The 12434-nt window shown below is 39.6% G+C and overlaps 1 protein-coding gene across 3 annotated transcripts in view; it reads left to right on the top strand.

Annotated features, from left to right (window-relative positions):
* The window catches only part of LOC138003581 (uncharacterized), a 50656-nt gene extending 38633 nt beyond the window's left edge, over nt 1-12023 (top strand). For all 3 annotated transcript variants that reach the window (XM_068849705.1, XM_068849706.1, XM_068849704.1), the window contains 5 exons: nt 2187-2525; nt 3192-3351; nt 5668-5737; nt 6896-7021; nt 9207-12023. In XM_068849705.1, the coding sequence (XP_068705806.1) occupies nt 2187-2525; nt 3192-3351; nt 5668-5737; nt 6896-7021; nt 9207-9475 (964 nt within the window). In that variant the 3' untranslated portion in view covers nt 9476-12023. The remainder of the gene's footprint in view (nt 1-2186; nt 2526-3191; nt 3352-5667; nt 5738-6895; nt 7022-9206) is intronic.
* The last annotated feature ends 411 nt before the right edge of the window (nt 12024-12434 follow it).

The following is a 12434-nucleotide window of genomic DNA, read 5'->3' as shown; positions in this document are numbered from 1 at the left end:
TCCAATTCACACCAAAGCTATACCATTTTTGTAAAGCTGTTTTGTCAAAGCACTGTAACAGTTATGGTCCTTCTAACGGCTAAATGAACTAACGATTGCTATTTTTTTCTAACGGTTACAAGGTAACCACTAACGCTTTATCCATGCTACTAACGGTTTCGTGAAATCGTCTAATGTTTACTAACGGATTACTAGCGACTCAATGACGATGACTAACGGCTAACGGACGCTTTCGGCCGTTAAATGGACGAACGTTAGTGTACGTTTTCCCATGTGAGGTCACTATAATAATAAACAAATATGGCGGTAAGTTAAGTTTTCGTAAGCGTTCATTTTCTGAGAGGTCCTTACCGAGAATAACTTTAGTTGCTCTTCGCTGAATTTGTTCTATTTTATTCATGTTCCTTTTAGTATGAGGGGACCATAGTGTGCTAGCATTATCCAATCGAGATCTGACCCAAGCTACATATAACATTTTTTTTTATTTTTTATGTAAGTTGTATCACTGAATGTTCGATGAAATAAGTTAATGAGCATCCTTTGTGCTTTAGAAGCAATAAAATCTATATGATTGTTCCAACTGAAATCAGGACTAATTAAGACACCCAGGTCTTTCTCAACATTCACACTCTCGATTTTAGTTCCACCGAGAAATTAGTCCCTTTCAGTCACTGATTTAATACGAGTCACCCTCAAAAACCTTGCATTGCGAAACAATAAATTCCATTCCCCACGTGCAAGACCATTCAAATAAATTATTCAAGTCTTCTTGTACCCTGTCACCATCATCGTGACCCAACACTACTCGAAAACATTAATTTCAGAGTCGTTAGCAAAAAGAGGCAAAAATGTCTCCCTGGAAACCACGCTAGGCATGTGATTAATGAAAATTAAGAAGAAAGGAGGCACTAAAATTAATCCCTGGGGGACCACTGATGTCACGGGTAGAAAATCAGACTCTCCGTTATTAATAACAACTCTCTCTCCTGCCTGTTAAACAAGACCTATAAACCAGGACAATAACTGTCCTCTGATGCCACAGCATTCCAGCTTACATATAAAAAAGCTTCTCATGAGGAACCCGATCGAAGGCCTTAGAAAAGTCAAGATAAATGACAGGCTTGTTGCCTTAGCTCAAGAGCTTCAGCAAATTGATGAACTACCTGAATCAACTGGGTAACTGTCGATTCTACTTTCACACAACCAAGTTGTCAATGCGTAAGGTTTGTGGATATGGCCCCCAAAATTTCATTGTAAAGAAGCCGTTCTAGAATATTAGAAAGCTCATCAAGAATTGAAGTACCTCTATAGTTGCTAAGAGCTGTCTTGGAATCGCCCTTATGGTTAGGAACAAGATTGGCATCTTTCCAATTCTCAGGAAAGGATCCGCACTTCAGAGAGATCTTGAATAGTTGGCACAGAGATGGTGCAATTTCTGCGGCACACTTGAGTGAAACAGGTGTCTTTTAAATCAAGGCTTAAAATTTGGGTCACACAGTGTTTTGTTAACATAGTTTTGAAATCCAAAGACAAAGGGGAATTGATCTTTTGGTCGTAGTAACAAATTCCAGTTTTACACATCTAGTAAACGTAAGTTTAAAGGGGCTAGGTCACGCTATTGTAGGTAATTTTGTTTAATTTTGTTAATTATGAGCTCTATACGTCAAATTGGCAGAGCAAGAAGCTTTCATTTGCAAAATCACGGCCACATAACAACTGAGAGTGATTTTCCAGCTGTGTAAATGACATTTTGATATAGACTGATATAAATTTGAAAAAAAAGTGGGCCGACGTTTTTCAAATTTACCCAATTTCAGTCCATTTCAATCCTCTCCAGTTTTGTCCATCCATGTCCCTTCTTGGCTTCCCTGTGTTTTGTTAGCGTTCTTCTGTAGTTTTGAACAGTTATTTTGATATTTTAGTTAGTTCTATGACCATTGGATCAGTGCTAAAAAAGCCTAAAATTGCGTGACCTAGCCCCTTTAAAGTCTTGTCCGAATTATAAAGTTTAATGGAGATCTTTCTGAGAAGATATTGAGTAAAATGTAAATGTAAATGCATTGTTTATACCTTTCAAAGAGAAAGGGAAGTTTATCATACAAGTGAAATGTTGCTTGATAAGGCCCTGTCTGTACTGAGCTATATTAATTTGTCGGTCTTTTTCGGCAAATTTTATATTTTTTAAGATACACATGTTTCGTTCATTGGAAAGAAGAGATCAGATCAAGTGCTTCTAGGATTATTTCCTACCTGTCAAGTCTCATATGGAATCAGCCGCGAGAGGCAAATTTTTGCGCGTACTTTCAACCAACAGAACGCCTTAATTCTCAAGATATCTTGTTCCTAATCTGCTGTCCCGTCCACCTCAGAGAGATCGTCAAACAAGAGCATGATAAGGAAGGAATAAAGTCTTGCCATGTCAGCTCCAGAAGGAAGATGATCCCGGGACAGGATAAGGCATTTGTGTTTGTGTCCGGTGGAATGCGTGCAGTCAGTTCAAAAGGCACGGAGGGTTTTTATTTGAGGTATTTTTTCTCTTCAGTATACCCAGGGTTCTGCTAAGGGAATTTTCAATAGGCCATTTCCGAGATCATGTTGGCCTCCTCTGCAAAGCGAGCCTAAGTGCGAAGTTTTTGTTATGAAAATTAGTTTTCATTCATACATAAAGTAGAACTAATTACCATCACAAAAACTTTGCACTTAGCCTCGCTTTGAAAAGGAGGCAGACTTGAACTCGGAAATGGCCTATTGTTCTCTGTTTAACGTCCCAGAGTGCTTATCCATAACAATGTATCATCCTTGCAAAAGTTTTCAGGGAAAAATTGATCGCACGTAATCACACAATTTTACTATGGTAAAGTTTGCATTTACCCAGAGAAATCCTCTCGTGTAACCACGTTTGAAGCTAATAGCTGCGCTGTGTAAGCACAACAGCGGATGCCTACAACTGTCAGTGCATCACACCACAACTCCAGAAACTCATTGTCCTTGTCTTTCAAAGAGGGGTGTGGACTTTTTAACGTCCCAATGTGCTTTTGCACAAGCGCTGTGGTGTAGGTTCTGCGGCTTATCGCTTTATACAAGAGAAGATAGTCTTCAAAATAATGTCTGTTATTCAGTAAGGATTTGCAAGAACCGGTTTTTAGACTATTCAAGAAATTATCCAACAACGAAGCTATCTTTGGAAACAGGCTTAACGGCGACGCCCGGTTTGATGCCCAGCTGGAAGTTCGTGTGATCAGCGACCAGGAGTATTGTAAAGTGGAGTTTTGCAGCACTGGAGAAACAACGGGAAAGAACTTGTTGTGTAACCTTTTATTAAAGCCGCCTACTCTCACTGTGTATCACCAGGTAAGCCCTCTCTTAGACACTTGTGTCCAGAAATTCACCTAAGTAGATGCAGGCTTAGTTGTGACATCCAACGCGAAGTTTCCCTTTAATTTTAAGTCTACAGCAGGAGCCCATCAAGGGGACCCTCTTGGGAGATCCAGCACGCCCACTGTTGTAAATGCCAATCAAAACAAAGGTACGGCAGTATCAAAGGAAATATGATACTTTTCGCGGGAAAAACCTGTTCCTAAAAATAACAGTTAATGTAGCAGCTGTCGTAACCTGTTATTGTTAGGTATTGCTAACAGCCCCTATTGTGTAAGTCTAAGTCGTTGTTTGAGTTGTTTAGTCTCTTGTTTTTGGCTTGGGTAGCGAGCCATTCACATTATACGTTGTGAGAGCTGCTGCGTGACTCAAAATTTATTTTACTCGGGGAAGGGTTTACTCCAGGAAGACTCCCCTTGATAAGCTCCTGGTCTAAGCTCTCGCTACGTATATCCAACAATTAGGTAAGGCTAAGGGTTCGAGTTATTTTTGGAGCCCCTGTGACTTGAGAGCATAAGGTAACACAAAGAAGTTGGTTCAAATTTGTGTCCCTATCGATTTCAGTTTGATTATCATACAGTAAGTGTGTGAAAATGCTCTTTCAAGTGAACGAAAAAAGAAAACCCTTCACCCTATTTTCAATTCAGTATAGTACGATATTTATTTACATGTACATGGAAGGGGGAGTTTTACACTGTAGGTGGTTTTCGCGCAACGTCATCTCCGCCTTTTGAGGGACGAAAAAAAAAGATCTCTCATATATTGCTCCTTTTGTTCCTCCACCAGCAATTGTACATTACGTCATTGTTATCTGTGTCCCTAGAGATTGGTTTCAAACCATCTATTTAGTAAAAGACCCTTTAAGGCGGGTGGTTTGTCGGCTGATAATTTATACGACCGAGAAATGCCCGAAAAACGAGGCAGAGCACAACTTTCTTTCAATTTCATTGAATGTGTTTTATATTTTTTCGTCAGAAAACAAGTTTGGAATACTTTGGTTGCTTCTTTGTGATTGCGTCTCGGGTTTGCATAACTGTCTCGAATTCCCCCAACTCCTCCTCGTGCTAAGATGAGGCTATGTAAACACGGAAAAAAGTCCTGTATTACTTTTATGAAATAATTCGACAAATGAAGGAAAATGTTGGTTTTTTTGCTTCTTGACAAAACTGATTTTCTTGATACTCGCTCATAATTCCTACCATCCAATCAAAATGCGCATCTGACAAACCGATCAAATTTCGTGTGATGTCACAGCCGTGTTTGTATACTGTCATCTAAACACAGCTATTGACCAATGAGAGTACGCGTACTATCCTATTTTTTTATAAACCACATTTGATGCTGCTCCTTTTAATGATCCGTATCCTCACTACATGCTGCGGAGTGTTAAACGAGATCAATAAAAAGGAAATTTCCGGTGATCGCTTGGAATTGAAGTAGCCTGTGTGGCAGGCGCAAAAAAGGGGAGAGAAGGGGAGAGAAACGCGCGAGGGGAAAAATGGGAGGGAGCGCCTGCCCTAAAAGCCCAGTGTTTCGCATTACGCCCACCTAATTGCTGGTTTTCACTCACGTGATCAACAGCCATGTTTTTCGACGAAAACAAAAGGAAGCATTTGCATAATAATAGAGTTAAATTCCCGGAGGATTTGGTCGGGGCCCCAACATGGCCGCCTTTTCTTTGTTTAGGGCACCAACATGGCGGTCGTGACGTCATGTGAAAACCGAGAATTTCTGGTAATCCGATTTACTACGCTGTCAATTATCTGTCAAATCATCCACCAATCAGAATTTAGCCGAAGCACGCGGGAATGTTTGCTGGGAAATGTAAATACGTAATTCATAGTTCTTCGCACGAACGAGCAGTTGATAAATTAAACTCTTCCCGTATCCAGTCGGCAAAACCGCTAGGACATCTCTTCCGGCTAAAAGAGCTCTTACGGCTGATTCTTGTTTTGGTTTCAAAACAATATCTATCTCACTGGCAAGGTTAAAATCTCTCACAGCACTCGCCAACTCGTCTATGTCCGCCGCCATCTTGTATTGAAAGTATGAAACATTACTCATTGTGTCTTAGCCAATCACAATTTTGCGGCCGACAGCGGCCTCAGAAATGAAAAACAAGGGATTTTTACAGCTGGCGTTCTTTCCCCTCCCTACCCAGCTCGCCCTTCCGTTTTCCCTCCCTCCCTCCCTCCCCTTTTAACGCCTGCCACGCAGGCTAAATTGAAGTCGAAAATTTGTTTAAGAGATGTAAAGAAAAGATTTCTAGCGCAGCTTTCCAAACTGCTTCAGAAACGCAAGAAGAGATACTTTGACAAGATCATCAGTTTGCCAGAAGAAGGTGGTGAGGATCTCCTCGAAGGTGCGTAGGTTTTCGTAAAGAAAGAAATTTAGTAATTAACATGCACATGATTAGTGTTTTTTTACGTTGACGGAGGACGATTACCGCAATGACTTGATATTGTACTTGCGATAAGCTTTCCTCCATTCCGATGTCGTAACGTCGGTAGGGCAAAAAGGGAACTTTACTTTTATATAACGTTTTGTGCTAGAACGACTAGGCACTTAAAAGTGTCTAGTCTTTACACCGCTGGAACACTAATTGGGGACGCTGTGAACTGAAAACAACAATTAACGCAAATCAAGTCAAATGTAAAACCGGTGTACCCGGAGAAAAACTTCAACCTACTTGGGACTTACAATGGTTCTAAGAGAAAACAAAAACAATGATCATGCAAAAGTTGGGGGGACAAACAAAGAGGATTATGGTATTTTCCGAATCCAGTTACACGATAGTGAACAAGTTGGAATAGTCGCTAAATAGTTGCCATAGCGGTGAGGTTATATTTTGGAGTGACGTTTTCGTTGACGTTGCATTGCGGTTGTCTATGCTTAAACTCCCTAAAGACAGCTACCGCAAAGACAACCCCACCGAACAATAATATCTTTGTTTAAAAGAGGAAAAGCAATCCTGTTGCACGTGAGGTACATATTTCCCCACATATCACACTGATCATGAAAAGTAACTCTAATACAGCAGGGGGAATATATTTGCATAGAAACGGATGTTCTTCAGTTCAAAGTGATTGTATTCCACTGCTTGGCCATTGAAAAAACGTAAGAATCAAATAGTGGCAATCAAAAGACGTTTCTGGTGATCTCCACACAGATAGAAAATGAACCGTTAAAATAAAAGGAGAAATTTCTGTGTGGCGTCCAATTTTTAAGTAATCGCCGCCCTCAGATAGGCGCCGCCTTGGAATGAGCACCGCACTCGAGGCGCAAAAAATTAAATAAGCACCAAGGCTCTTATTCGAGTAAATACCGTTATGTAGGTAATTAGGGCCTTATTGGCTGCAGAATAAAAAACGGTCTCCTTTCCATTTGTTACCATATTTGAGACAAACGTGTTTGTAAGTGAAACATATCTTTTCTATTAGAGACTCGTTAACAGTGGCTAAAGAAACATAAACGAATCACACAAAAGATTTTGCCTAATTAGTCTATCTGTTTACTTCAGAAAATGTAACTCTGGCAGCAAAACGGTTGAAGGTCTCACCCGGCTGTGGGAATTTGGAAAACAATTCCAGTCCACATCCAGAGGTTTCTCCAAGGTCATGCACAGCAAGCTCGCCGGAAATTACAGGTAATGTGGGCAAAGTCTACTAAAAATAAATTGGAACAAGTGGTTTCAGAGTAAGAACAGAGAATAAAAGGTTCACTTTTTTGTGCTCGCGTTGTCATCAAAACCTCAAATTTGGTGATTTCACGTCGTTGGTGCAGAGTACAGAACGAATGCGTGCTAAAATGCGTGCCGCACGTGCAACAAGATTAGTTTTCCTCTTTTATCAATGATGTTGTTTTGTGGCGTTCTCGTTTACGACCGCGTCGTAGATTTTCAAGTCCCTTTTAACGTCAGAAAGTGTTTATTCATGAATCCGGCTCCACTCGTTGTGGCACCGGCGAAATTGGCAAAAGTTCTCTTTTCAGTAATTGATCTTGAATCAGGAGTATTCTTTGCCGGTTGTATTTTGTTGGTCAAAAGATTAACAGATTGTTTCAAAATATCATTAATGTATTTGATATATCATGACGAACCTTAACGGAATCGGGAGTTAACGAAAGGACAACACGGCAACTGCAACGACAACACCGCAAAACAATTGTATTAAACATTTGGGGACACCAACATGGCGGCCGTGACGTTTACGCCAAACGGCAAACGTCGGAGTGAAATTAGGGTTTTGCCAAAGACGGAAGAACCCTGCTTCATATTAGCTCATTTCTGTCCTGTTAGCTCCATATATCAAGCAACTTCTCAAAGGAACGAGACAAGTTAAAATGAGATAATTTTTACGCTTTTATTCTCTCTATTATCCTGCATCGGCGACGTCATCGAAAGCGTCCCCTCAAAATGTACCTTTTTGCAATCCTAAGTCTTTTACGATTCTTCCATCTCGTTCATGTCGTACATTGTGGGCGAATTATCCTAAAATATGAATTTATAACAGCGGTTTTAGAGTAAAAATATGGAATGAAAGGTGTGCACTTCTACGCCCAAGTTGTCGTTAAAACCTCTATTAATTTTGTCGATTTCTCGTTGTTGTTATGCAGAGTACAGCAAAAGTATATGCTCAAGTGCGTGCTGCACGCGCAGCACCATTAATTTTCCTCTTTATTACATTTCTCCTGGCGTCGGTTGTTCAAACGATGGATAGCGCAATCCACCGGATAAATCACTATCCAGCGGATAAACACTAGCAAAACCAATTGAGTTATCCAGTGGATAGTGATTTATCCAGTGGATAGCGCTATCCACCCTTCGAACAACTGGGGCCTGATCCCTTCAATTTGATTGGCTCTCGGCAGTGCGATTTATTCCCAAATCGCACTATTTTTTGCTCCCAGCCAATGAGAAAAGAACACTACGACAAAACAGCCGATCAGATTTCAAAGCTTGTTTAAGGTAACCAAGCAAATTGCAGGAAAATGAAAGACAAAGAAAACAATTGTATGGCCAATTTTGCGACTTTTCTTCCCAAGTGAACTGGATCAGTAGAATGTCGGTACTGACTATAATCCTGTATTTTAGCTATAAATAATGATTGTGTGGTTTCTAAATGGATGTAATATTTTTAAAGTGGTAATTAAACTATGTGTCGTGCAATTTCTGTCTGAAATCATACTTGTGATTTCAAATCGAACTCGCGCTGCGTACTCGTTCGATTTTGAAATCACACGTATAATTTCAGACCAAATAGACCTCTTTAGCTTGTACGTTTTGTTTTCCCATTTCAGACCACGCGATGTTCTCAAGGGAATTTTCCTTTTGTTTTTTCATAAGTTATGCGTACATATTCACGTGCATAGGACGACATTTGAAAGAAAGTTTTCCCTAGAGTAACATCACGTGGTCTGAAATGGGAAAACAAAATGTACAAGCTAAAGAGGTCTATTGCACTCCACTCAGTTCAATTACCATTATTTATCCGATGATATACTTGTTTTGTCGCGTTGTAGTTGCCTTAGCCGGTTTCATTCGTTTGTTAAACTTCCTGATAAGCGTTCGCGTACGAACAAAAACCATTTAGGAGGTAAAGAACGCATTCTACCCGCGCAAAATTTGGACAAGAGTAAACAGTGAAGGGAAAGCAGTTTGCTTCTGCACCAATTTAGTTCGCTCGTTCACAATGAAGGAATATTTCTTCGGAGATCTTCACCCACACTGATCGAGCTTTGCTGTGCAGGTTACATTCGAAAACACTAGTTTATCTGCAGCATGAATAACTTCAATTGAATCATCGATAATTGTATGTCATACTTCGTTTCAGAAAGAGAAACACGCTTCCGAGAGACATTAGAGTGGCTGTCAAGGAATCTCATGTCATGGGAACCTCTTGCCCGTCGTCTGGGTTTCAATGACGGGGAAATAAAAGGATTTGACGAGGATAACCAAGGGTCGGCTAAGAAGGCATTTGACATGCTGCGCACATGGAAACAGAAGAAAGGCTCAGATGCAACTTACTCCGTGCTATGTGCAGCATTAAGTCATGAGTTGGTGGGGCGGAAAGACCTGGCTGAAGAAGTGATAAAACTTTAGAATCCTGCTCTTAATTCAAGAGGCCTAAAAGGACGTTTGCAAGCAACCTCTAGGGACATCAATAACAATAGAGAAATGTACGACTTCTGGTGGACGAACAATTGAAGCTAATGAGAGATCGATGACGTCACGTGAAAACATCCTATAGACCAATTTCGATATATTAAAATTCAGTCCTAAACAAAAGGAATCATCTCGAGGCTCTGGAGAATAAATATAAGGATTGATATTCCCCAGAAGCTCGAGATGATGCCTTTTGTTTAGCGCTGAATTTCAATATATCGAAATTGGATTATTTTGTGCCAGTATACCTGTTTTTTGAATGAGAATGAGGCTGGAGTTGACTTTGTTTCCATGTTCATCTTTTTTTGTCTTATGATATTGGGTATAACAAGAACACAGTTTACCGTAGAATACAAGGAGACAGAGTCCACTCCTTTTATTAAATTTTTCTATACTATTAGTTTTAAAGGAAACCTCCACTCTTACTACAGAAGAGTTTAAACCGAAGAAAATAATATTTCCAAACAAATTTGTTCGAAATTTGTTTAAAAAAGGGGGTTCATATCAGGAAAACTGAATTGTAAAATCACTTACTTTCACTTTCAAATTTCGTAGGCGCCGCCATCTTGAATAATTATGATATACGGTTACCCTACTATTCTGACACTAAGACCTTTTGTCTAATAACAATAGGGCAACCGTTTACGTCACAATTATTCAAGATGGCGGCGCCCGCGAAATTTGAAAACAAAAATAGGCAATTCTAAGACTGATTTATTTCGGATACAAACGCTTTCTTTGAAGAAATATTAGACTGATTTGACTGAAAAGGTTATTTCCTGATATTTAAAGTTATTTTTTTGTTGAAGTGCAGGTTCCCTTTAAGACATATTACCTTTTCTTTTTGATACTTAATTTTAGGGTTTGACTTAAAGGCGGATATGCTGGGAAGAATCTGGCTTCATCTGCAGTCCCATAAGTATAATTTAACAATCACTTTTCACGTATACATCACAAGTGACATCAGCCACCTTTAGATAAGTGTACCAGTGTGTCAGAGTGTTTAGGTCTGAGCACCCTCATCAGGTTTGAAGACATTTTTCCCTCATGTGCTTGCTCAGAATCAATCGTTTGGTTAATTAATCAAGGATTCTAGAGATATCCCATCGCATTCGAAAATGCATGCATGGGCATAGAGCGTTTTCACATGACATCACGGCGGCCATGTTCCAAAGCAAAGAAATGGCGGCCATGATGATGTACCATAATAATCCTCCGGGAAATGAACACTTTTTTTGTACAAGTACTTTTTTTAAATTTCGTAAAAAATGTTTTATTTATTTATTTATTTTTTAATTCGCTATGAAATAGCATTTTAGCTCATTACAAAGTTGCATGCTTGTAGGAGTAACAAAATTCATACGTAGTGGGTAGTCGTTTCAAAATTTTCCAAGAAGATTCATCCTTCTGGTGCGTGATTGTTCGTGAGGGAAAAGTAAATTTTAAGTTTAAGAGACAAACAACACCAAAGATCAACGCTTTAGTCCGAACCGTAATTTTCCCTCTTGAATAGTTAATATTTACCAACTATTCACCGAAGTGGAGGTGGCTAGTGGTGGTTCGCGGCTCGCGGTTCGGTAAACACTAGCCACCGACACCGCGGTGAATAGTTGTTTCAGTATATACTAAAACAGTGAGATAATATAGCACAAGAAGATGATTTTAACTCATTTATTCCTGCAAAGATTACAACATTTTCGGGCGCAAATTGCGTGCAAATTGTTCGTAGGTGAATAGCAATGGATATCCGGAGTTTGAGTAGCCAATCAACGCGCGAGTTCAACGCTATCCACTGTTTTAGTATATACTAAAGGTTTTTATTTAAAAACGACTTGGCGGAACTTTGGTGCCGATAGAATCACTACCCATCTTTTGTTTTATTTAATTATAAAGGGCCTATAAAATATCATTTTAGCTCAATACAAAAATGGTGTATACTTGTAGGGGTAACAAAATTCATACAAAATGTATCCATCCTTCTAGTGTGTGAAATAAAATAAATAAAACGCCCTCTTCAGCCTCGGAAACAACAAAAAAAAAAATAACACCACCCATTGTCTCAAGACAAGACTGAAAGCAAATGAAAGTCATTGCGATCTTCATTTGAATTGGGTACAACATTGAGTTAGCCGGTTTGGTCTATTGCAATAGGTCACTTCAGAAAATACCATAAAACTCTTTGTTTGTCCCCATAGTTTTGCATAAGCATTGTTTCCGGTTTCTCTTGGGACTTACAATGGTCCCCAGAGAAAACAAAACCAATGCTTATGCAAAATTTGGAGGGACAAACAAAGATTATTATGGTATTCTTCGAAGTGGCCTATGTCTTATTGTGCCTTTATTTGTCGATGGTGACTCGGTAATACTCGGAAAAAATCCGAGTGCTGCTTTGCAGGAGTCGAACCGAAGTACGACCTTCCGATTACTAGATTGTTCGGCCATACTGCTACGATGTGAATTGTCGAAATGGAGTGCATTCGTGATTATGGTGAAAAGTATTGTTATATGTTGATCCCGGTTGATGAAATGGGGAGGTGTATTTTTACCGACGGTAATTCGAAACAAAAATTCTTTTGAAATTTGCTCGTCGTAGCGAGGCTAGAAAGGCTTATTAGCATTAACAGAAAATAATATTTATTTGCCTCCACCATGAAAGAGGCCCACCCCTTTCATGGTGCTAATGATGAAAAACTTGGATATCAATAAAATCTCGTCAAAAGCTGTCGGTTTTTTTAATTTCTAGGTTTTCTTTGTTTGAAAATGTAACGGATCCCGGGTGCAAGATACGTTTCGACCACTTGTTGAATTTGTGCCCGGTAGTCCCTGGCTCAACTCCTCAGTTGCTCTTATAAATTTGAAGTAGCTAACCTCCGGCCAGTTGGTATTCTTAACAGCT

This window comes from Montipora foliosa, chromosome 5, assembly GCF_036669935.1.
Source record: "Montipora foliosa isolate CH-2021 chromosome 5, ASM3666993v2, whole genome shotgun sequence".
In the NCBI taxonomy this organism is placed as follows: domain Eukaryota; kingdom Metazoa; phylum Cnidaria; class Anthozoa; order Scleractinia; family Acroporidae; genus Montipora; species Montipora foliosa.
Note: the sequence above shows the minus strand (reverse complement) of the source record. Positions and strands in the feature narration are given on the sequence as shown.